This window comes from Zophobas morio, unplaced genomic scaffold (genome assembly GCF_036711695.1).
Source record: "Zophobas morio isolate AGI-343-1 ecotype UQ-CSIRO unplaced genomic scaffold, CSIRO_AGI_Zmor_V1 ptg000008l, whole genome shotgun sequence".
In the NCBI taxonomy this organism is placed as follows: domain Eukaryota; kingdom Metazoa; phylum Arthropoda; class Insecta; order Coleoptera; family Tenebrionidae; genus Zophobas; species Zophobas morio.
The window spans coordinates 2131636-2156910 of record NW_026972113.1 but is presented as its reverse complement, the minus strand read 5'-3'; the positions used below and the strand labels follow the sequence as shown (position 1 = coordinate 2156910).

General features: G+C 27.3%; 1 protein-coding gene across 7 annotated transcripts in view; it reads right to left on the bottom strand.

Annotated features, from left to right (window-relative positions):
- Positions 1-25275, bottom strand: part of LOC135125009 (protein TANC2) — a 267204-nt gene that overhangs the window by 47454 nt on the left and 194475 nt on the right. Inside the window, exon 2 of one of the 7 annotated variants that reach the window (XM_064050283.1) lies at positions 18598-18649. The exons of the other annotated variants lie outside the window; for them this stretch is intronic. Coding sequence (XP_063906353.1) covers positions 18598-18601 — 4 coding nt within the window. The 5' untranslated portion in view covers positions 18602-18649. The remainder of the gene's footprint in view (positions 1-18597; positions 18650-25275) is intronic. 7 annotated transcript variants of the gene reach the window in all.

The window sequence follows — 25275 nt, the reverse complement described above, 5'->3', positions numbered from 1 at the left end:
ATTTTTTGATCATTCAATTTTTCTTGGCTTTTTCAATTTTTCGCTGTTTCAATTTTGGGATATTTCGGTATTTCAGTTCTTCAATTTATCAACTTTTCGATTTTCGATTTCTCGATTATTTACTTTTTCGATTTTTAAATGTTTCGCTCCTTCAATTTTTCAATTGCTTGATTTTCAATTTTTGGATTACTCAATTTTTCGATGTGATTTTTCAGTTTCTCGATTTTTCGATTCCCAAAATTGTGAGTTTCTCATTTTTTTTTCATTTTTCGATATCTGAATTTTCAGATATTTCGGTTTTACGATTTATCAATTTTCTGTTTTCGCAATTTTTCGATGTGATTTTTCCTAAATTTTCGATTTTTCGGTTTCATGACTTCTCGATTTTTCGGTTTTTCAATTCCTCAATTTTTCGATTTTTCAAGTTTTTGATGTGTCAATTTTTTTAATTTCTAAATTTTTGATTTTTCGACATTTAAAATTTTGCTATTTCTCAAATTTAACGATGTTGCAGTTTTGGGATTTTATAATTCTTTGTTTCTTCAATTTTTCCTCGATTTTTCAATTTTTCGATATTTCAGTTTTAGGATATTTTGGTATTTCAGTTATTCAATTTATCAACTTTTCGTTTTTCGATTTTTCATTTTTCAGTTTTTGGATTTTTAAGCTTTTTTTAATTCTAAAATGTTTGGATATTCATTTTTCAGTTATTCAATTTTTCCATGAGGTTTTTCACTTTTTCGAATTCTCGATTTTTTTCAATTTCTTGTTTTCGCAATTTTTCAATTTTTGACGTTTCTAAATTTTCGATTTTTCAATTTTTCAATACTTCAGTTTTCGGATTTTTCAAGTTTTTGATCTTTCAGTTTTTCGAATTTTAAAATTTTTATTTTTCCACTTCGATTTTTCGACAGTGAAATTTCTGTATTTCTCAATTTACCGATGTTACAGTTTTGGGATTTTGAAACTTTTTGATTCTTCGATTTTTCAATTTTTTGATAGTTCAATTTTGGGATTTTTCAGTTTTTTATTCTTAATTTTTTGTTTGCTAAAATTTTCGATTTTTTCATTTTATTTTGGATTTTTCAAGTTTTCAACTTTTGACGTTTATAAATATTCGCTTTTTGTTTCTGGACTTTTCAATTTTTCGGTTTTTTTCTTCTTCAATTTTTCAATTTCTTTATTTTCAACTGTTTATTTACTCAATTTTTCGATGTGGGTTTTCAATTTGTAGATATTTCAATTTTGGGATTTTTCGGTATTACCTTTCTTCAATTTTTCGTTTTTTTAGATTTCCGACCTTTTGGCTTCAATTTTGGGATTTCTCGAATTTAACGATGTTACAGTTTTGGGATTTAAAATTTTTTTATTCTTCAATTTGTAGTAGATTTTTCAATTATATATTGCAGTTTTTGGAAATTTTCAGTATTTAAGTACCTCAATTTTCCAACTTTTCGATTTTTCGATTTTTAAATTTTAGATATTAAAATTTTTCAATTCTTCAATTATTCGATTTTTCAATTTTTCGAATTTTTAAATTTTTGATTTTTCGACTTTTAAATTTTGCGATTTTTCGATTTAACGATGTTACAGTTTTGGGATTTTAAAATTCTTTGATTCTTCAATTTTTCCTCGATTTTTCAATTTTTGGATATTTCAGTTTTGCAATTTATCAACTTTTCGTTTTTCGATTCCTCGATTGTTTTCTTTTTCGATTTTTAAATTTTTCGATCCTTCAGTTTTTCTTCGATTTTTCAATTTTTCTTGAATTTTTCCATTTTTCGATATTCCAGTTTTTGGATTTTTCAGCTTTTTTTAATTCTAAAATGTTTGGATTTTCAGTTATTCAATTTCCTGATTTTCAATTTTTCCATGTGATTTTTCACTTTTTGACGTTTCTAAATTTTCGATTTTTCAATTTTTCAATACTTCAGTTTTTTTATTTTTCAATTTTTTTAATTACAATTTTCAATTCATTTTCAATTTTTGGATTATATTCAATTTTTCAATGTGATTTTTCAATTATTCGATTTCTCAATTTTTCAATATTTCGGTTTTACAATTTCTCAATTTGTCAATTTTTGACGTTTCGAAACGTCGATTTTTCAGTTTCTTGACTGTCTCGATTTTCCGATTTTTCAGTTTTTCAATTTTTTAATTTTTCGATTTTTCAAGTTTTTGGTTTTTCGAACATGTATTTAAATTTTCGATTTTTCGATTTTTAAATTTCTCGATATAAATATAGATTCTTCAATTTTTCTTCGATTTTTCAATTTTGGGATTTTTCGGTTTTTCAAGTTTTTGGCTTTCCAATTTTTCAGGTTTTTAAATTTTTGATTTTTCGACTTTTAAATTTTGCGATTTCTCGAATATTATGTTACAGTTTTGGGTTTTTAAAATTTTTTGATTCTTCAATTGTTCTTCGATTTTTCAATTTTTAGATATTTCAGTTTTGGGATTTTTCGGTATTTCAGTTTTTCAATTTTTCAACTTTTCGATTTCTCGATTTCTCGATTTTTTACTTTTTCGAATTTTAAATTTTTCGATTTTACAATATTTGACTTTTTGGATTTTTCAATTTTACGTGTTCTGATTTTACGACTTTTTGGCATTTCGGTTTTTCGATTTTTAAAATTTTTCGACTTTGCGATATTTAGACTTCTTGATTTTTCAAGTTTTCGATGTTCGAATTTTTCAACGCTTAAATTTTGGGATTTTTTTGATTTTTGTATTTTCCAGTTTTCAATACATACTTTAATTTATCGACTATTTTTTGATTGCTCAATCTTTCGATTTTTCGATTTTCAATTTGTCGATTTATGGATTTTTCGATTTATGAATTTTTAATTTTAAATTTGTCAATTTTTAACCTTCTGAATTTACAATTTTGTCCTATTTCCATTTTTCAATTTTCCGATTTCTAAAATTTTTTTGAAATTTTTTAATTTCTGGATTTTTCAGTATACCGACATTATAATTTTTCGATTTTTGATGTTTTGGATTGCTCAATCTTTCTGTTTTTCGGATTTCGTTTTTTCAATTTTTCGGTTTTTAAACTTTTCGATTTAAAATTTTATAAACACTTCCTCAAACTTGATACAAAATTTAGCGAGCGTCAAAATATTTTTATTCCCCTACTAAACCATACACACAGAGAGAGCGCAGCGAGTTCCCACAGCAGTTCGATCTTGAGATTCTCGCCAGCAAAAAATCTCCCTTTCTTTCACCGAACACGTATCTATCAAACCCGGCGATAGCCGTTCCATGAGAAACCCATTATCACAATTACGACCAAAACGGAGTAAATAATACCAGCGCTTCGAGATTCCATTATCCAATTAAAATAATTAGAAGTGGTGTGTACAGCCAATCCGAAATCAATTTGTTATGTTCGCAGGCTATCCATACAGATGTATCAAATTGATATTCCGCCAACGCTCCGCGTTTCGCCGCTATTAATCCAAACAAACCAATGTTATTCCTTTTTCGTTTCTGACAGCCGGAAACGTGAAGTTCAACAAAGAATCGGGTTTACAATGGATGGGCTTTGAAGTAAGTAACGTCGGGGAGTCGGGGTTAATGAGGAAAAAATCGGACATTGATCCGAGATGCTCTTGAACTGGTAGAAAATGTTATATTACACAATTTGGATTTTTTTTGCGAAAATTTTAAGGGAAACAGTCAAGGCGGATTCATAGACCACAAGTACAGGAGTGTGTTATTTTGCAAAATTTGGAGGTGACAACATTCGCATGACTTGAATGAAATGTAGATTTTTTTGAAATGGGTAAGTGGGCGTAATTAAGTTTGAAATTGTGGTTATTGGAAAACACACGATCTGAGAATGTATTAGCTGAGACTACTAAGTAGGTGGTTCACTGGAAACAATCAGTTAGCATAGCGTTATCGATAACACTCCACGTGTTATCAAGTAAATTAAAAGCAACCCAGTTCTCACGAGCTATTTTTTTTTAATGTTACGATTTTTATCACAGATTCCTAATAACAATTTTGTTAACAGCTAGTATTTCAAAATGTAGTTTGAAAAAGAGTTACAACAGACGGACGACAGATGGACAGACGAAACACAAAACTGGTTGAAGGTTATTTAGACAGAACTTCCTTCGCCCCTAACGTGTAGCCCAACAAATTCCGTTTCTTTGAAAAATTGTAAAAATTGTTTTTTATAATTTTTTTTTCTGATAATCTCTATAAAGTAAAAACGAATTAAATAAACTTGAATTTTTCAATTCGTCAACTTTTAATTTTTTTTTGTTTCTTCGGTTTCTCGATTTGCAATTTTTCGAGTTTCTAAGTTAAAATTTTTCAGTTTTTATATTTTGTCATTTTTCGATTTGCAAATTTTTAGATTATTTATTTTTCATTTGATTCAATTTTTCGATTCTTCAAATTTTGGATTTCTCAATCTTTTCATTTTCGATTTCTCCATTTTCCGATGCTTCAGTTTTACGATTTCTTATTTTTTGACTCGTTAATTTTTCGGTTTTTAAATGTTTGTTTCGATTGTTCAATTTTCCCATTTCTCGATTCCCGACTTGTCAATTTTTCGATTTTTCAATTTTTCAGTTTTTTCAATTGTTTGATATTTCTTTCAGTGTTGGGATTTTTCAATTTTCCGATTCTTCAATTTCTCGATGCTTAAAATTTTCGATTTCTCGAGTTTTTCAGTTTCGATTACTTCAGTTTTCCGATGTTTCAGTTTTACAGTTTTTCTATTCTTCGAATTTTTCAATTTTTCATTTCTTCAAATTTTTACAATTTTTCAATATTTGTCAATGGTTCGTCTGATTTTTTGTTTTTTCAATTCAAATTTTTTCTATTTTTGATTTCTTCAGATTTTCAATTTCTCGAATTTTCGTTGTTTTTGTTTCTTCACTTTTCGATATTCAATTTTTAGAGTTTTCATTACGAAAGTTTTCGGTTTTTCCAACTTTTGGATGTAGCGTTTTTTGGATTTTTCATTTTTTGCATTTGCAATTTTTGATTTCCAATTTTTAAATTTTCATTTTAAATATGTAATGATAATTATGTAATTTTTAAAATGTCAATCTTTCCATTTTAGGATTGGAGAACTTCAACATTTTAAACTATTTGAAATTAAAAATTTTTCAATTTTTCGTTTTTTGTCAGTTTTGGGATTTTTCAATATTTGGATCCTTCAATTTTTCGATCTTTCGGCTTTTGATTTCGTTACTTTTTCGGTTTTTCAATTTTTAAATTTTGGATTTTTCGAAATTTTTCGATTGTTTAATTACTGGATTCTTTAATTTTCGATTTTCGGACATTTTCATTTTCGATTTCTCAATCGCCGATGTTTCAGTTTGACGATTGTTCTGTTATTCGACTCCTTGATTTTTCGATTTTTCAATTGTTCGATTGTTCAATTTTTCAATTCTTCTAGTTTTCGATTTGCAATTTTTCGTTTTTGTTTTTTATTTCCTTTATTTTTACAATTTTTCGATTTTTCAAAGTTCCGTTTTTTTTGTCAATTTCAATTTTTTTAATTTTTCATTTATTTTATTTCTTCAATTTTACAATATGCAACTCCTGGAGTTTTCATTTTCAAAGTTTTCAGTTTTCCGATTTTCCAACTTTTAGATATTTCTATTTTAAATTTTGCCATTTTTTGATTTTTCAATTTTTCATTTCTTCAACTTTTCGATTTTTCAATGTTTTTTCTGATTTTATATTTTTTCTCGTTTTTCAATTTTTGGATTTTTTAATTTTTCCTTTTTTGTAATTTTAGATTTTTCAGTTACTCGATTTTCCAATTTTTTGTCTCTTCAATTTTTGAATTGCAATTTTCGAGTTTTCAATTTTTCAATTTTACTACAATTTTGACGATTGATTTTACAATTTTTGGGTTTTCCAATTTTTCGATTCGATTTTCTTCTTTCAAATTTTCCGACTGTATAATTTTTTCGACTTTCAACTGTATTTTTAGTTTTTCAATGTGGCAATTTTTCTTTTCTTTAGTTCTTCGATTTTCAATTTTACCATTTTGCGATTTTTGGTTTTTCGATTTTTAATTTTTCAGTTTCTGGATATTTAATTTTTCTTTTTTTCACTTCTTCGAATTTCAATTTTTCATTTTTTGCAGTTTTTCGATTTTGCAATTTTTCGTTTTTTCAGTTTTTGGTTTTAAGATGTTTCCGATTTTTTTTAGTTTTTCGATTTTTCATTTTTCAATTTCTGGATATTTAATTTTTCCATCTTTCAATGTTACAGTTTTTCGACTTTCCAATTTTGGCGATTGATTTTCCAATTTTCGGGTTTTCTAATTTTTGGATTCGATTCGTTTTTTCTTTTTCCAATTTTTCGATCTTTCAATATTATAGTTTTTCGACTTCACAATTTTGGCAAATGATTTTCCAATTTTTTCCATTCGATTCGTTTTTTCTTCTATAAAATTTTTCGATTCAATAATTTTTTCGAGTTTTAAGCTTCAATTAAATAACATGTTATTTAATTGAAGTTATATGTTATATCTAGTTTTAGTTTTAGTTTTATTTCATGTACATCCTAAATTTTTAGTTATAAGTTATTTAATGAATTGCTTTCTTGTTTTATGTAATAGGAGTTGCTTTTCCGTTAATAAACTATTATTATGATTATTCCCGCAGCTCTTTTGACCTGAATTTTTCAATTCGTCAACTTTTCATGTTTTTTTTGTTTCTTCGTTTTCTCGATTTGCAATTTTTCGAGTTCCTAAGTTAAAATTTTTCAATTTTTATATTTTGTCATTTTTTGATTTGCAATTTTTCGTTTCTGTTTTTTATTTTCTTTATTTTCTCAATTTTTCGGTTTTTCAGTGTTTGGATTTTTCAATTTTTCATTTCGATTTCTTAATTTTCCGATGCTTCAGTTTTACGATTTTCTCATTTTTTGACTCTTCAATTTTTCGGTTTTTAAATGTATCGATTGTTGAATTTTCCCATTGCCGACTTGTCAATTTTTCGATTTTTCAGTTTTTCAATTTTTCATTTTTTTCAATTATTTGATATTTCTTTCAGTGTTGGGGTTTTTCAATTTTCCGATTCTTCAAATTTTCGATTTCTCGAGTTTTTCAGTTTCGATTACTCAGTTTTCCGAAGTTTCAGTTTTACAGTTTTTCTATTTTTCGAATATTCAATTTTTCAATTATTCGATTTTACAATGTTTCGATTTTATAATTTTTGTTTTTTCAATTTTAATTTTTTCAGTTTCCGCTTCTTCAATTTTTCGATTTGGGATTTTTCAATTCATAAAATTTTCGATTTACAAATTTTATTTCTTAAAATTGCAATTTTTCTTTTCGGTTTCTTGTTTTAATCAAGAAATCGAAAAATCGAAAATCTGTTGTTTTCTTTATTCTTACGATTTTTCGATTTTTCAATGTTTTTTTTATAATTTTTAGTTTTTTCAGTTTAAATTTTTTCAATTTTTGATTTCTTCAGATTTTTAATTTTTCGAATTTTCGTTGTTTTTATCTCTTCACTTTTTCGATATTCAACTTTTAGAGTTTTCAATACTAAATTTTTCAGTTTTTCGATTTTCCAACTTTTGAATGTAGCCTAGCGTTTTTTGGATTTTTCAGTTTTTCGATTCTTCAATTTTTTATTTCCAAATTTCATAATTTTAACATTTCTTCAATTTTTCGATTTTGGTTTTTTATTCCTTTATTTTTACAATTTTTCGATTTTTCAACATTTTTCATTTATTTTTACTTCTTCAATTTTACAACTGTTCGAATTTTCATTTTCAAAGTTTTCAGTTTTACGATTTTCCAACTTTTAGATGTTTCAATTTTTAATTTTGCAATTTTTCGATTTTTCAGTTTTTGATTTCTTCAACTTTTCTCGGTTTTTCAATGTTCTTTCTGATTTTATATTTTTTCTCGTTTTCAATGTGAAATTCTTAAATTTTTGGATTTTTTTAATTTTTCTTTTTTTTAATGTTAGATTTTTCAGTTACTCGATTTTCCAATCTTTTGTCGCTTCAACATTTTATTTGCAATTTTTCGAGTTTTAATTTTTTTCAATTTTTCAATTTTATGATGTTAAGATGTCGCTATTTTTAATTTATTGGAATTTAAAAGTTTTTCAACATTACAATTTTGACGATTAATATTACAATTTTTGGTTTTTCCAATTTTTTGATTCGATTCGTTTTTCTTCATTCAGATTTTTCGATTCAATAATTTTTTCCACTTTTAAGTTTCTCTATTTTCAGTTTTTCAATGCAGCAATTTTTCTTTTCTTCAGTTCTTCGATTTTCAATTTTTCGATTTTCCACTTTTTCGATTTTGCTATTTTCAGTTTTTTGATTTTTAATTTTTCAGTTTCTGGATATTTAATTTTTCTTTTTTTCACTTCTTCGAATTTCAATTTTTCTTTTTTGCACTTTTTCGATTGTGCAATTTTTCGTTTTTTCAGTTTTTTGCTTTTAAAATTTTTCCGATTTTTTTTAGTTTTTCGATTTTTCCGATTTTTCATTTTTCAATTTCTGGATATTTAAATTTTCGATTTTCCAATTTTGGCGATTGATTTTCCAATTTTCGGGTTTTCTAATTTTTGTATTCGATTCGTTTTGTTTTATCAAATTTTTAATTTCAAAAATTTTTTCGACTTTTAAGTTTCTGAAAAAAAAAAGAATTCAAAATCGGAAAAGTGCAAAAAATGAAAAATTAAAACATTGAAAAACAAAAAATCGAGAAACTTAAAAGTCTGAAAAATTATTGAATCGAAAAATTTGATAGAAGAAAAAACGAATCGAATGGAAAAAATTGGAAACCCAAAAATTGTAAAATCAATCGTCAAAACTGTGAAGTCGAAAAATATAATATTGAAAGATCGAAAAATTGAAAAATTAAATGTCCAAAAACCTAAAAGTCGAAACAATTCTTGAAATTAAAAATTTGAAAAAAGAAAACGAATCGAATACAAAAATTAGAAAACCCGAAAATTGGAAAATCAATCGCCAAAATTGGAAAGTCGAAAAATTAAATATCCAGAAATTGAAAAATGAAAATTCGAAAAACTAAAAGATCGGAAAAATTAGAAAACAAAAACTGAAAAAAAAAGAATTCATAATCGGAAAAGTGCAAAAAATGACAAATTGAAACATTGAAAGACAAAAAAATTGACAAACTTAAAGTCTGAAAAATTATTGATTTGGAAAATTTGATAGAAGAAAAAACGAATCGAATGGAAAAAATTGGAAACCCAAAAATTGTAAAATCAATCGTCAAAACTGTGAAGTCGAAAAACCATAATATTGAAAGATCGAAAAATTGAAAAATTAAATGTCCAGAAACTTAAAAGTCGAAAACCCGAAAATTGGAAAATCAATCGCCAAAAATGGAAAGTCGAAAAACTGTATCATTGAAAAATCGAAAAACTTAAAAAAATCAGAAAAATTTGAAAACCAAAAAACCGAAAAAACGAAAAAGTGCAAAAAATGACAAATTGAAATTCGAAGAAGTGAAAAAAAGAAAAATTAAATATCCAGAAAATCGAAAAACTAAAAATAGCAAAATCGAAAAAGTGGAAAATCGAAAAATTGAAAATCGAAGAACTGAAGAAAAGAAAAATTGCTAGATACATTGAAAAACTAAAAATAGAGAATCTTAAAAGTGGAAAGAATTATTGAATCGGAAAAAATTGCTAGATACATTGAAAAACTAAAAATAGAGAATCTTAAAAGTGGAAAGAATTATTGAATCGGAAAATCTGAAAGACGAAAAACGAATCGAATCCAAAAATTGGAAAACCCAAAATTGAAAAATTGAAAAAAATAAAAACTTGAAAAATTGCAAATTAAAATTGAAGAGACAAAAAATTGGAAAATCGAGTAACTGAAAAATCTAAAATTAAAAAAAAAAAGAAAAATTAAAAAATCCAAAAATTGAAGAATTTCACATTAAAAGCGAGAAAAAATATAAAATCAGAATGAACATTGAAAAACCGAAAAGCTGAAGAAATCAAAAACTGAAAAATCGAAAAATTGCAAAATTAAAAATTGAAACATCTAAAAGTTGGAAAATCGAAAAACTGAAAACTTTGAAAATGAAAATTCGAACAGTTGTAAAATTGAAGTAAAAATAAATGAAAAATTGTTGAAAAATCGAAAAATTGTAAAAATAAAGGAATAAAAAACCAAAATCGAAACATTGGCCAAGTCGAGAATTTGAGAAATTGGGAAATCGAAAAATTGGAGAAATGTTAAAATTATGAAATTTGGAAATAAAAAATTGAAGAATCGAAATACTGAAAAATCCAAAAAATGCTAGGCTACATTCAAAAGTTGGAAAATCGAAAAACTGAAAAATTTAGCATTGAAAACTCTAAAAGTTGAATATCGAAAAAGTGAAGAGATAAGAACAACGAAAATTCGAAAAATTAAAAATCTGAAGAAATAAAAAATTGAAAAAATTTAAACTGAAAAATTTTTTTGTATTAAAAAAAAACATTGAAAATCATTAAAAAACCAAAAAATTGAAAAAATTTTAAAAAATAAAAAATTGTAAATCGAAAATTTTAAGAAACAAAAAATTGAAAAATTCAAAAAATCGCAAATCGAAAAATCGAAGAAGCGGAAACTGAAAAAATTTAAATTGAAAAAACAAAAATTATAAAATCGAAACATTGTAAAATCGAATAATTGAAAAATTGAACATTCGAAAAATCGAAAAACTGTAAAACTGAAACGTCGGAAAACTGAGCGAGTAATCGAAACTGAAAAACTCGGGAAATCGAAAATTTGAAGCATCGAGAAATTGAAGAATCGGAAAATTGAAAAATCCCAACACTGAAAGAAATATCAAAACAATTGAAAAAACTGAAAAATCGAAAAAGTGACAAGTCGGGAATCGAAAAATGGAAAAATTGGACAATCGAAACATTTAACAACCGAAAAATTGAAGAGTCAAAAAATAAGAAAATTTTGTGCTTTTCGTGTGTATATTTTAAAATACTAGCTGTTAACAAAATTGTTATTAGGAATCTGTGGTAAAAATGGTAACATTAAAAAAAAAAATAAATCGTGAGAACTGGGTTGATTTTAATTTACCTGATTAAAAAAATCGAGAAACCGAAGAAACAAAAAAAATTAAAAGTTGACGAATGGAAAAATTCAGGTCAAAAAAGCTGCGGGAATGTTATTTAACTGGTTTTTACTTTAGAGAGATTATCAGAAAACAATAATTATAAAAGAAAAGTCTAAAAATAAAATAAAGGAAATGAAAAATGAAAAATTATTATACAAAACCAAGAAAATGAAAATTAAAAAATCGGGAAGATGAAAAATAAAAATCAAAATTTTGAAAAATTGTAGATCCAGAGTTTTGGAAAAATTGTAAGATTTGATTTTGCGAATTAGTGAGTAAAAACTTTTGATTGATTTAATCAATAAAATAAATTGCCTCGGTTATTAAATATATGTATAAATAATTCAAGAATTATCAATCTTGATTTTTTTCAAAAAAAAAAATTCCAAAATTATGAGTTTAATAAAAAACTGATATCTACAGATAACAGACAGACAGACGGACAGAAGGACGGAAACGGGAGACCTCTTCAGACTTCCACCGCTTGTACGTCTGGCTGTGACCCCTCGCTCTCGACGGAAGTAGACTTTTCGCCATCCCACTCAAGAACCCAATTTCGCAAACAATAGCACGCGTGACGCCGATGAACTATTAACTTCTAACATTTAAATCTGCAGCAGTCAGCTTGGCGCTGCCCCGGCCCCGAGCCCCAGGAGGTGAGGCAGCAGGCAGGTGACTGTGATGGACGAGGCTTGCCGGTGAACGGATTATCGAGGTCATGCTGCCCTCGTTCGGAGCATTGGTTCTATAGTGATCCAACTACTGGTTCGTTTTTATGACTCGATCCTATTGTGAAGAAGTTAGGTGTTCCACAATAGGCCTCTGCCGTAAGTAATCCAGCGGTCATAAACCATCAAGGGACCAACTGTCTACCCTACACAGGGCCGTATGCGCCCGTAAACCTTTAAGATGATTTACGGCACGGCTATTTACATTTTCAATAGAGTTCCTAATACTTGCGGTAATTGAGATTCCAGTGCCATAAAAACGAAGTCAGAGTTGGACCACTATACAATCGGGCACCAAACCCCAACGCACAATTAAGCAAGCCCCCGAAATTACCCAAATCATATCGCAACCAACAAAAACCCATGTCGGTCGCTTTACACCGAAAGCTCATTCGCTCGAATTTTTTCCGCATTAATAATTTCATTGAAATGGGTAACGCAGAGGCAGCAGACCGTGGCAATGTGGTCAGTGCAGCGAATCATTAAAGAACGACACCGAAAAAACGATGCTGGTATCCGTCACGAGTCGACTCTGGCCAATACATATTTAATCCATAAATTAACGCGTCATCGACTTATGTCAGCGCTTTGGTTTTTGTGCTCGATGAAAAAAGTGGAAGTCTGCAGGGGTTCCAGCAGATGCTTGTAGAAAAAATCTTGAGAGCATGCACGTGGTAGGAAGTCAACACACGTGTGAAAATGGGGGTACGAGAATATTTGGGTTAATAGTTGGCTATAAATCAGTTATTGTGAATGTTGAAACTTCGTATTCAAAATTGGAAGAGAGATGTGAGTTATGATTTTAATATTTATTATATCTGTATAGTTAATCAAAGGTGTCTATAGGATGCTTATTAGCTAGTTGGTTGTTAGTTGGGCAATTAATCTCAGAGGTGTTTCGACAGTATCTGAAACCAGTGTTTATTCGAACTGGTCCGATTTCAAGAACACACAAATTGTATAATTAAGAGCGCGTACCTCCGGCTTTGCTCCGATACCCCAACAAAGCCGTTTCAAAGTATGACACGCCAGCACACTTTTCATCCTCGAACGGTCTGGGAACTCGTCTCTAATGAAGTCCAACTTTCCACTGACATCCTCTACGTGCCGGCTCTTCCGTCCGAGCTCAAGTTTATTGCAATTGAAATTTCTTGTTGAAAGTGATGAATACAAATTTCCCCACACTAAAATTCCCGACGTAATGCCTCCTCAGTCACGACAAAGCTTTATTTATTTCTCCGGCCTTATACGAAATAAAACTGATACGCGCCGCAATGAAGCTGTAAATCGGCTTTATTTGTGTACCTTGTGGCTATTATAAAATGCAGGCCGTTGTTTCAGGTCATTAATTTTTATTATCATTCACGATATGCACCATCAATTTACCGGTCGGGCTTTGTTTTTGCGTGCTGGATCGTGGTAAAAAAATTCGGTGAAGGTTATTATGAAGTTTCAATTTTTCAGTTTTTGAATACTGCAAATTTTGAATTAATTGGATTTTATTCTTTTTCCAGTTTTAATTTTGCCAATTTTTAGATTATTTGTAATTTTTCGTCTTAAAATTTATCGAGTTCCGGTTAATAATTTTTTAATTTTTCGATTCTTTAGTTTTTCTTTTTTTCAGATTTTCGATTTGCAATTTTTGTAATTTTCATTTTAAATATGTAATAATAATTATTATTTTTCCATTTTAGATTTTTCAGTTTCTAAATTGTTGAATTTTTCGCTTCTTCAATTTTTGATTTGCAATTTTTCTACTTTTCATTTTAAATATGTAACAATGATAATAAATTTGAAATCGTCATTTTTACAATTTTAGGACTTTGGAAATTTCGATTTTTCAATTTTTCGTTTCGGTTTTTTTGTTTTATTTTTTTTTTTTTTTCAACTTTTAAGTTATTCAATGTTTTGATTTTATAACTTTTTCAATGTGAATTTTTTCAATTTATAGATTTTCCAATTTTTCGATTTCCAGAATTTTCAATTTTTCAATTTTCTTGTCTTCTATTTCTCGATTTGCAATTTTTTGTTCGGTTTATTTTCCTTCCTTTGTCAATGTTTGGATTTTCATTTTTTCTTGTTTTTTCAATTTATGAATTTTTCGATTTGCAATTTTTCGGAAAATTTTCAATTGTTCGATTTTTGATATTTTAATTTTTCGTTTTTTCAATTTTAGCTTTGCAATTTTCATTTTAAATATGTAATAATAATTATAATTTTTTCAATTTTAGACTTTTCAATTTCTGATTTTTTTATTTTCGCTTCTTCAATTTTTCATTTGCAATTTTTCTAGTTTTCATTTTAAATATGTAACAATGATAATAAATTTGAAAACGTCATTTTTACAATTTTAGGACTTTGAATATTTCGAATTTTCAATTATTGGATTTTAAAACTTTTTCCTTTATTTATTCGACTTTTTAACTTTTCGATTATTAATTTTTTAATTTTTCGTTTCGGTTTTTTGTTTAATTTTTTTTCCAACTTTTCAGTTATTCAATGTTTTGATTTTATAACTTTTTCAATGTGAATTTTTTCAATTTATAGATTTTCCAATTTTTCGATTTCCAGAATTTTCAATTTTTCAATTTTCTTGTCTTCTATTTCTCGATTTGCAATTTTTCGTTTCGGTTTATTTTCCTTCCTTTGTCAATTTTTGGATTTTCATTTTTTCTTGTTTTTTCAATTTATGGATTTTTGGATTTGCAATTTTTCGGAAAATTTTCAATCGTTCGATTTTTGATATTTTAATTTTTCGTTTTTTCAATTTTAGATTTGCAATTTTTGTAATTTTCATTTTAAATATGTAATAATAATTTTTAAAATTTTCCATTTTCACAATTTTACGATTTTAGGAATTTCGATTTTTCAATTAAGTATAGGATTTTAAAACTTTTTAATTCATTCGACTCTTCAACCTTTCGATTTTTATTTTTTCAAGATTCAGTTGTTTTCAATTTCTAATTTCTTCAAATTTTCGATTTGCAATTTTTTGTAGCGGTTTTTCAATTATTGGATTTTAAAACTTTTTCCTTTATTTGTTCGACTTTTTAACTTTTCGATTATTAATTTTTTAATTTTTCGTTTCGGTTTTTTGTTTAATTTTTTTTCCAACTGTTCAGTTATTCAATGTTTTGATTTTACAACTTTTTCAATGTGAATTTTTTCAATTTATAGATTTTCCAATTTTTCGATTTCCAGAATTTTCAAGTTTTCGTTTCGGTTTATTTTCCGTCCTTTGTCAATTTTTGGATTTTCATTTTTTCTTGTTTTTTCAATTTATGGATTTTTGGATTTGCAATTTTTCGGAAAATTTTCAATTGTTCGATTTTTGATATTTTAATTTTTCGTTTTTTCAATTTTAGATTTGCAATTTTCATTTTAAATATGTAATAATAATTATAATTTTTTCAATTTTAGATTTTTCAGTTTCTGAATTTTTTAAGTTTTCGCTTCTTCAATTTTTCTACTTTTCATTTTAAATATGTAATAATGATAATAAATTAAAAAACGTCATTTTTACAATTTTAGGATTTTGGAAATTTCGATTTTTCAATTATTGGATTTTAAAACTTTTTCCTTTATTCGACTTTTTAACTTTTGGATTTTTTAATTTTTCAATTTTTCATTTCGGTTTTTTGTTTTTTTTTTTCAACTTTTCAGTTATTCAATGTTTTGATTTTATAACTTTTTCAAGGTGAATTTTTTTAATTTTTGGATTGTTCAATTTTTCGATTTGCATTTTTTCCGTTTTTAGTTTTTCATATTTTCAATTTGTGATTTTTCGTTTCAGTTTTTTATTTTCCTAATTTTTTCAATTATTCGAATTTTCGATTTGTGATTTTTCAAGTTTTAAATTTTCAGTGTCTCGATTCTTTAAAATTTCATTGCTTCAAATTTTCGATTTGTAATTTTTCGTTTCAGATTTTGTTTTCTTCATTTTTATAATTATTGAATTTTTAAATGTTCCGATTTCATAATTTTTTGTTTTTTCAATATCGATTTTTTTCACTTTTTCGTTTCTTCAGTTTTTCAATTTGCAATTTTTTAATTTTTCATTGTTTTCGTTTCTTAAATTATACTTTTTTATTATTAAATTTTTCAGTTTTTCGATACTCCAACTTTTGGATATTTCAATTTATAGCTTTTCCAATTTTTCGATTTGCAGAATTTACAATTTTTCAATTTTCTTGTCTTCTATTTCTCGATTTGCAATTTTTCGTTTCGGTTTATTTTCCTTCCTTTGTCAATTTTTGGATTTTATTTTTTCCTGTTTTTTCAATTTATGAATTTTTCGATTTGCAATTTTTCGGAAAATTTTCAATTTTTGATATTTTAATTTTTCGTTTTTTCAATTTTAGATTTGCAATTTTTGCAATTTTCATTTTAAATATGTAATAATAATTTTTTTAATTTCCATTTTCACAATTTTTGCGATTTTAGAAATTTCGATTTTTCAATTATGTATAAGATTTTAAAACTTTTTAATTTATTCGACTTTTCAACTTTTAGATTTTTATTTTTTCAAGATTCAGTTTTTTTCAATTTTTCATTTCCTCAAATTTTCGAATTGCAATTTTTCGTTGCGGGTTTTTATTTTTTTTATTTTGTTTATTTTTTCAATTTTTTGGTTTTTCAATGTTCTGACTTTTCAATCTGTAATTTTATGGTTTTCAATTTTTCGATTTTTCAATTTTTCATGTTTTCAGTTTGCAATTTTTTTAGATTTTTTGCTTACTTTATGTTTTCATTTTTTCGGTTGCCCTTGTTCTGATTTTATAATTTTCTTTTTTTTAATGTGAAATTTTTCAATTTGGATTTTTCGATTCGTTTTTTTTTAATTTTTTTAATTTTTGGATTTTTCAATACATTCTGAATTGCTGTTTTTCGGTTTTCATGTTCCTAATTTTACAACTTTTACATTTTTTAATAGCGATTTTAAATATAAAATTTTAAAAATTTGTCACTTTTACAATTTTTCAATTTGAGAAATTTCGACTTTTCAAATTACTGGATTTTGAAACTTTTTCATTTTTTCGCCTTTTCAAGTTTTCGATTTTTAGTTTTTCAATATTTCATCAAATTCTTCAATTTATTTTCTTTATTTTTTTTAATTTTTCGGTTTTTCAATGTTCTGATTTTTCATTTGTTTATTGTAAAATTTTTCAATTTGTAACTTTTTGGTTTTTAATTTTTCGATTTTTCAATTTTTCGGTTGTCACTGTTCTGATTTTGTAATTTTTTCTTTCAATGTGACATTTTTCAATTTGGATTTTTCGATTCGGTTTTTCTTAATTTTTTTAATTTTTGGATTTTTCAATACATTCTGAATTGCTGTTTTTCGGTTTTCAAGTTCCTAATTTTACAACTTTTACATTTTTTAATAGCGATTTTAAATATAAAATTTTAAAAACTTTTCACTTTTACAATTTTTCAATTTAAGAAATTTCGACTTTTCAATTACTGGATTTTGAAACTTTTTCATTTTTTCGCCTTTTCAAGTTTTCGTTTAGTTTTTCAATATTTCATCTTATTCTTCAATTTATTTTCTTTATTTTTTTTAATTTTTCGGTTTTTCAATGTCCTGATTTTTCTTTTTTTATTGTAAAATTTTTCAATTTTTCGATTTTTCAATTTGTAAATTTTTGGTTTTTAATTTTTCGATTTTTCAATTTTTCGGTTCTGATTTTATAACTATACTTTTTTTTTCAATCGGAGATTTTTCAATTTGGATTTTTCAAATTGTCGATTACAAATTTTTAGTTTTCAATTTTTCTATTTATAATTTATCATTTCAGTTTTTCTTTATTGTTTAATTTTTGGACTTTTCAATATTCTAAATTATTGTTTTTCGGTTTTCAAGTTTTTGATTTTACAACTTAATTGCTTGATTTTTATTTTAAATCTGACATAATAACTATAATTAACAAAAATCACTTTTTCAATTTTACAATTGAGACTTCAATTACTGGTTTTTGAAACTTTTTCATTTTTTTGCCTTTTCAAATTTTCGATTTACAACTTTTCGTTTCGGGTTTTCATTTTTTCAATTTTTCGGTTTTTCAGTGTTCTGATTTCATAACTTTTCTTTTTTCAATGTTTGGATTTTTCAAATTTTAGGTTTTCAATTTTTGATTTACATTTTCCTAGTTTTCATTTTGAATATGAAATAATAATAATTATAATTAAAAAAATCACATTCTCAATTTTACGATTATAGAATTTTTCCATTTTTCAACTGATTAAATTTAAAACTTTTAATTTTTCAATTTTTGGATCTCTCAAGATTCCAGTTTTTGGATTTTACAATTTTGACGGTTCTATAATTTTCGATTTTACTATTTTTTGCAAGTGTCTCGATTTTTGGTTTTTCAACGTTACAATTTTTCGTTCTTTCAGTTTTTCAATTTACCAACTTTTCGAACAAAAAAAAGGAAAAACAGCAAAATTCTAAAATTGCAAAATCGAAATGAAAAACGAAAAAACATTTAATGGAAATTTTGAAAAATTAAAAAATTGGAAATAAAGAACGAATGACACAAATTCACAGCTACCTCAACTCGCTTTATTTTTAGCTCTAGCGTGTAATTGGAAACATTTTAATAAAGTTTTCACCTAACGAACGTCCCACACCTTCAAATTATAATAATTTATGTAATACGAAAATTGAAATTAACATAAAGTTTGTTTACGGCTAATAGGTCGTTTCTGCGTTTGATTTGTGTATTTCTTATAATTAAATACGTTGTTGGAGGCACTCACCCATTAGGAAGACGCCGGTTATTTAGTATTTTTACTATTAATGTCCACGTACCTGCAACAAAAAAAAATCGAATTAAATGGACGTTTTAAAAAATGCCATAAAAATAAACGACTCGTCGATGGTCCAGTTATTTTAAATGACAGCCATAAAACGATGGGGGGTTTATGGTGCACGTAAACGTGGGCAAGGATTTTGATGACTTGGTCGTAACCCGAATGGTACCACTAGCACGTATCTAGTGGTGGTTTTGTTACATGGTACTACCTCTGTTTATTTTCGCTAATTGCACGATTTGTTGGAATTGCCGCACTCACGGAAACAAGTTTGTGCTCTTTAGCTGGTTTCTTAATACAAATACTTTTACAAGCCAGTTATCGGTACGATTTCTTGGTTAATTAGCGGAGTGCTAACACATAAAAGTAAAAAGTACCACCACTAGATTTATTTCTTTATTCATTGCATAGTTTGCTAACTATTAACAACTCTGGTTTGCATTTTAATAAAGTCCGCAAGAACTTGTAATTTTAATAAGATGTATAGGTACTATTACGGTACTTATCGTGCTATCGACTTCCTGATGGTTTTGCCACCCCATTAGGCGTGTTAACAAGGTGTTAACAAGCCCCATTGTCTGACAAAACAGAAAAAGTCAATTAAGGGACCCTTTTTATTGCCAGGAATAGAACCGATCGGAGATAACACTCAAGACCCTCGGCTAATCGTTCATTTAAGTACATTTTCAGCAGCCAATAAAACGTTTTATATTTAGAAGTTAAGTGCTGTTTATTTCTAAATAAAGCATCACCTTCTATAAATCCATCACCGATAGCAATAAAATCAAACAATAAAATTACGACATCGAGCTAATTGGTCACTTTCGTGCGGCCATTAAAACACTCTGTTGTGTCAAAGCAACGACAAAAAACTTTATATTGTCGTCTCAGTTATGAATTAGTAACATTATCGGTTGTCATGCTATAAGCGATGCTACTGTCCAAGGGATTTTTTTGGCACCCAAATAAGGTATATCCAATTTCCATTTGTCTGTCGAAGTGCCGCATCTTAAACATCGAAAGTCAGTAGTTGTATTAATGAGTCGATAGGCGAGGTAACTGTCTTGCCGGCTAACAGGTGTGAACGTGGGCAGTCCGTGGGTGAAATGAGTGGGTACCAGGAGTGGTTGGTACCTGGAGATGCCCTCAGACCGGCAAGGTCAATTAAACCCTGTACAGAGGTACCACTAGAAAGATGAACTTTGCCCATTTGGTGAACACTCACCATCAGCAGTAAAAATTAATTACAGCGCTTGACCTATGCTCACTGTCTTTGTGTTCTCGGCGAACAAAACACCATAAACTGGTGGAAATGATAGTACCGAACAACGATATTGTTTTACAGGAAGTGTGACAGTTTCCCATCGTAAAGCGTATCATCAGCACCATCTGTTCCCGAAAGAGGTCACATGGATTGTACAATTTGTGAGAGTAGTACCTGTGCGGCAGACACATTTTTTAAAGTTTAGTCAAGCTGCGTCACGTGGAATAATTAACTCTAGTACTCGATACCATGGTAATTAAATGGCTCTCACTGATGAGCTGTAATTAATAACCAGCTTTATAATTTGTGGTTTGTCGAAGTCTGGTAGAATTAATTGCTCCACTTGGATTTATAAAGTTTAAAATTGTGACAGGATATTGGTTTCCGTTGATCTGTGGGTGCACCGTTACAAAAATTGATTTTACGATTTATAGAATTATGGTAGTTTTTATGGTTTATTGTGGTATCATAACAATGCCATTAGTACCCACTTAGAACAGGTACTGTAATTACCTACAGATTCCTTGGGCTAAAATCGGCCATAAAACAGCACAAAAATCGTTTAGTACCTCGTAGGTGGTTAGAAATAGAGAAAAGCATTAAGCAACGACATAAACCAACCAGTTCTCCAAAAAAACTCAAGTTCCACATAAAATTCGCCTGACCAAATACTGTTTCGTGACGAAACCGGTAAATTTGCCCCAGCCAAACATTACGCAACCCGACGGAAATGACTCCTCAAATTGATGAATTAATTCGGAATTTCTTTGCTAATTACAAAATTGATTAATTACGCAAGTGACAAGTCTAGGACGACGTCAAGACATAATATATTTCCGAATTGTTACAAGTGAAACTCATAAATAATTCCTCCGGAATTATGAGTGAATTCAGAGCTATAAATAATTATCGGACGTTCCGTACGACCTTTTCGTGTATGTCTGTTGCGGAAAATTAAAAGACGCTGTTCAAACGCAATTAAACCACATAAAAACTTGGGTAAATAGTGCTAAAACGTGCCGTCCTGGTCAAATGGTTCTAGGTAAACAGACTTTGAGAGGTTCGTTTCTGACCTTCGAACCATTTAGTCGGTAAATATTTGTCTATTGGTGAGGTGTTCTTGCGTGTATGACCAAAACACTAAACATGTGCGAGCAATGAATGAACAAAAGTTGGACTAATGACGATTGGAAGTGGCAGAGTAGACAGACCGGTCTTGGGTAAGTAGTATTGTATGTCCGTATATGTCTTGGATGGCGATAATAATATTCCGTAATTACGGGCTGCCTAGCGCTGGATAATGACGCTACATCCGGCGAACTGGAAGACTCGGCTGTCTCAAGAGCTGGTACGACTGAAGAACTCAAAAGCGAAGCTTGAGAGATTCTACGCGGATAGGTTTCAAAGGAGGTTGATCAATCTAGGTTGGTTTTCAGGTTTGGTCTACTGCAGATTTTACCCGACTTCGTTAAAATTTTGGCTGTATTGCTTGATACAGCCTAGATTTTTGTTATCTTTATTCGTTATATAGTCACAATGTGGGATAAATGTTAATTTCTTGTCCAATATTATACCCAAATCTTTGACTACCGGTTTAAATGCTAACACATGTTTATCTAAGCTCTGCTGCGAATTTGATGACTCATTTAGGTACGTTACTAAATTTTATTATGTAACATCTGTCACGGTTTAGGAACATGTTTCTTTTACACCATTTACTTAAAAAAAAAAACAAGACTTAATAATAAATGGATTGGTGCAGTATACTAAAAATACTAAAAATAATAGTATTGTATTCTCAACATATTCTGATTTAATCAATGAAATAAATTGACACATTTATTAATTTTTTTGAGCCACCTGTATAAGCAAATCTAAAAAATATTAATGCAAGGATAAATCACAAGTCAGAACTCATCATATTTAACACCTTTAAATTTCACAAGTTTTTACAAGATTAATGGGAGCAAAATCAGCAAAGTACTAGGCCCGCCCACCCGCCCGCTATTTTTCCAAAAGATATGTTATTTGCCAAAATCAGTCTTATCTTACCAAGTACTAGCCCCGCCCACCCGCCCCCTCTTTTCTCAGAGGATGTCATTTGCCAAAATCAATCTTATCTTACCATGTACTAGCCCCGCCCACCCACCCCCGGTTTTTAGAGGATATGTCATCTGCCAAAGTGAGTCACATCTTACCAAGTACTAGCCCTGCCCACCCGTTCTTTAATTTTTCAGAGGGTAGTACTTACTAAGACAAGTCTTAATTTGGCAAATCACATATCCTCTGAGAAAACAGGGGGTGGGTGGGTGGGGCTAGTAGTAGTGTTTGTTAAAATAAAACTGATTTTGCCGGTATTAATCTTGTAAAACATTTAAATTTTTTAATTGCTTGATTTTTATTTTAAATATGACATAATAACTATAATTAAAAATAATTACTTTTCAATTTTTGGATTTTTATTTTTTCTTGTTTTTTCAATTTACGGATTTTTCGATTTGCAATTTTTCGGAAAATTTTCAATTGTTCGATTTTTGATATTTTAATTTTAAGTTTTTTCAATTTTAGATTTGCAATTTTTGTAATTTTCATTTTAAATATGTAATAATAATTTTTAAAATTTTCCATTTTCACAATTTTTTGATTTTACAATTTTTTCAATTAAGTATAGGATTTTAAAACTTTTTAATTGATTCGACTTTTCACCTTTTCGATTTTTATTTTTTTAAGATTCAGTTTTTTTCAATTTTTCATTTCCTCAAAGTTTCGACTTGCAATTTTTTCGTTGCGGGTTTTTGTTTTGTTTATTTTTTTAATTTTTCGGTTGTCCTTCTGATTTTATAATTTTTTCTTTCAATGTGACATTTTTCAATTTAGATTTTTCAATACATTCTGAATTGCTGTTTTCGGTTTTCAAGTTCCTAATTTTACAACTTTTAGATTTTTAAATTGCAATTTTTCTAATTTTGATTTTAAATATAAAATTTTAAAAAAATTTCACTTTTACAATTTTTCAATTTAAGAAATTTCGACTTTTCAATTACTGGATTTTGAAACTTTTTCATTTTTTCGCCTTTTCAAGTTTTCGATTTTTAGTTTTTCAATATTTCATCAAATTCTTCAATTTATTTTCTTTATTTTTTTTAATTTTTCGGTTTTTCAATGTTCTGATTTTTCTTTTTTCTTATTGTACAATTTTTCAATTTTTGGATTTTTCAATTTGTAACTTTTTGGTTTTTAATTTTTCGACTTTTCAATTTTTCGGTTGTCATTGTTTTGATTTTATGATTTTACTTTTTTTCAACGTGAAAATTTTCAATTTGGATTTTTCAATTTGCCGATTACAAATTTTTAGTTTTAAATATTTCTATTTATAATTTATGCTTTCGGTTTTTCTTTATTGTTTAATTTTTGGATTTTTCAATATTCTAAATTATTGTTTTTCGGTTTTCAACTTTTTGATTTTACAACTTTTAAATTTTTTAATTGCTTGATTTTTATTTTAAATATGACATAATAACTATAATTAAAAAAACTCACTTTTTCAGTTTTACAATTGAGACTTTTCAATTATTGGTTTTTGAAACTTTTTCATTTTTTTGCCTTTTCAAATTTTCGATTTACAACTTTTCTTTTCGGTTTCTTATGTTTTCAATTTTTCAGTGTTTCAGTGTTCTGATTTTATAATTTTTATTTTTTCAATGTGTGGATTTTTTAATTTTTCGGTTTTCAATTTTTGATTTGCAATTTTTATAGTTTTCATTTTAAATATGTAACAATGATAATAAATTTAAAAACGTCATTTTTACAATTTTAGGACTTTGGAAATTTCGATTTTTCAAATATTGGATTTTAAAACTTTTTCCTTTATTGGACTTTTTAACTTTCGATTATTAATTTTTTAATTTTTCAATTTTTCGTTTCGGTTTTTTGTTTTATTTTTTTCTACTTTTCAGTTATTCAATGTTTTGATTTTATAACTTTTTCAATGTGAATTTTTTCAATTTATAGATTCTCTAATTTCTCGATTTGCAATTTTTCGTTTCGGTTCGTTTTCCTTACTTTTTCAATTTTTGGATTTTTATTTTTTCTTGTTTTTTCAATTTATGGATTTTTCGATTTGTAATTTTTCGGAAAATTTTCAATTGTTCGATTTTTGATATTTTAATTTTTCGTTTTTTCAATTTTAGATTTGCAATTTTTGCTATTTTCATTTTAAATATGTAATAATAATTTTTAAAATTTTCCATTTTCACAATTTTACGAATTTAGACATTTCGATGTATGAATTAAGTATAGGATTTTAAAACTTTTTAATTTATTCGACTTTTCAACTTTTCGATTTTTATTTTTTCAAGATTCAGTTTTTTTCAATTTTTCATTTCCTCAAATTTTGGTTTTGCAATTTTTCCTTGCGGGCTTTTATTCGATTTTTCAATTTTTTTAGATTTTCGGCTTTCTTTATATTTTCAATGTTTCGGTTGTCATTGTTCTGATTTTATAATTTCGGTTTTCAAGTTCCTAATTTTACAACTTTTAGATTTTTTAATTGCTTATTTTTCACTTTTTCGTTTGTTCAATTTTTAAACTGCAATTTTTCTAATTTTGATTTTAAATATAAAATTTTTTAAAAATTTCACTTTTATAATTTTTAATTTAAGAAATTTCGAATTTTCAATTACTGGATTTTGAAACTTTTTCGTTTTTTTTTCGATTTTTAGTTTTTCAATATTTCGTCTTATTCTTCAATTTATTTTCTTTATTTTTTTTAATTTTTCGGTTTTTCAATGTTCTGATTTTTCTTTTTTTTTATTGTAAAATTTTTCAATTTTTCCTGATTTAATCAATGAAATAAATTGACACATTTATTAATTTTTTTGAGCCACCTGTATAAGCAAATCTAAAAAATATTAATGCAAGGATAAATCAGAAGTCAAAACTCATCATATTTAACACCTTTAAAGTTTTTACAAGATTAATAGGAGCAAAATCAGCAAAGTACTAGCCCCGCCCACCCGCCCCCTCTTTTCTCAGAGGATGTCAATTGCCAAAATCAGTCTTATCTTACCAAGTACTAGCCCCGCCCACCAACCCCCAGTTTTTAGAGAATATGTCATCTGCCAAAATGAGTCATATCTTACCAAGTACTAGCCCCGCCCACCCGCCTCTTATTTTCTCAGGGGATATGTCATTTGCCAAAATAAGACTTATGTTAGCAAGTACTAGCCCCGCCCACCCGTTCTTTAATTTTTCAGAGGGTAGTACTTGCTAGTACTTACCAAGACAAGTCTTAATTCGGCAAATCACATATCCTCTGAGAACATAGGGGTGGGTGGGCGGGGCTAGCCCTTGCTCAGACA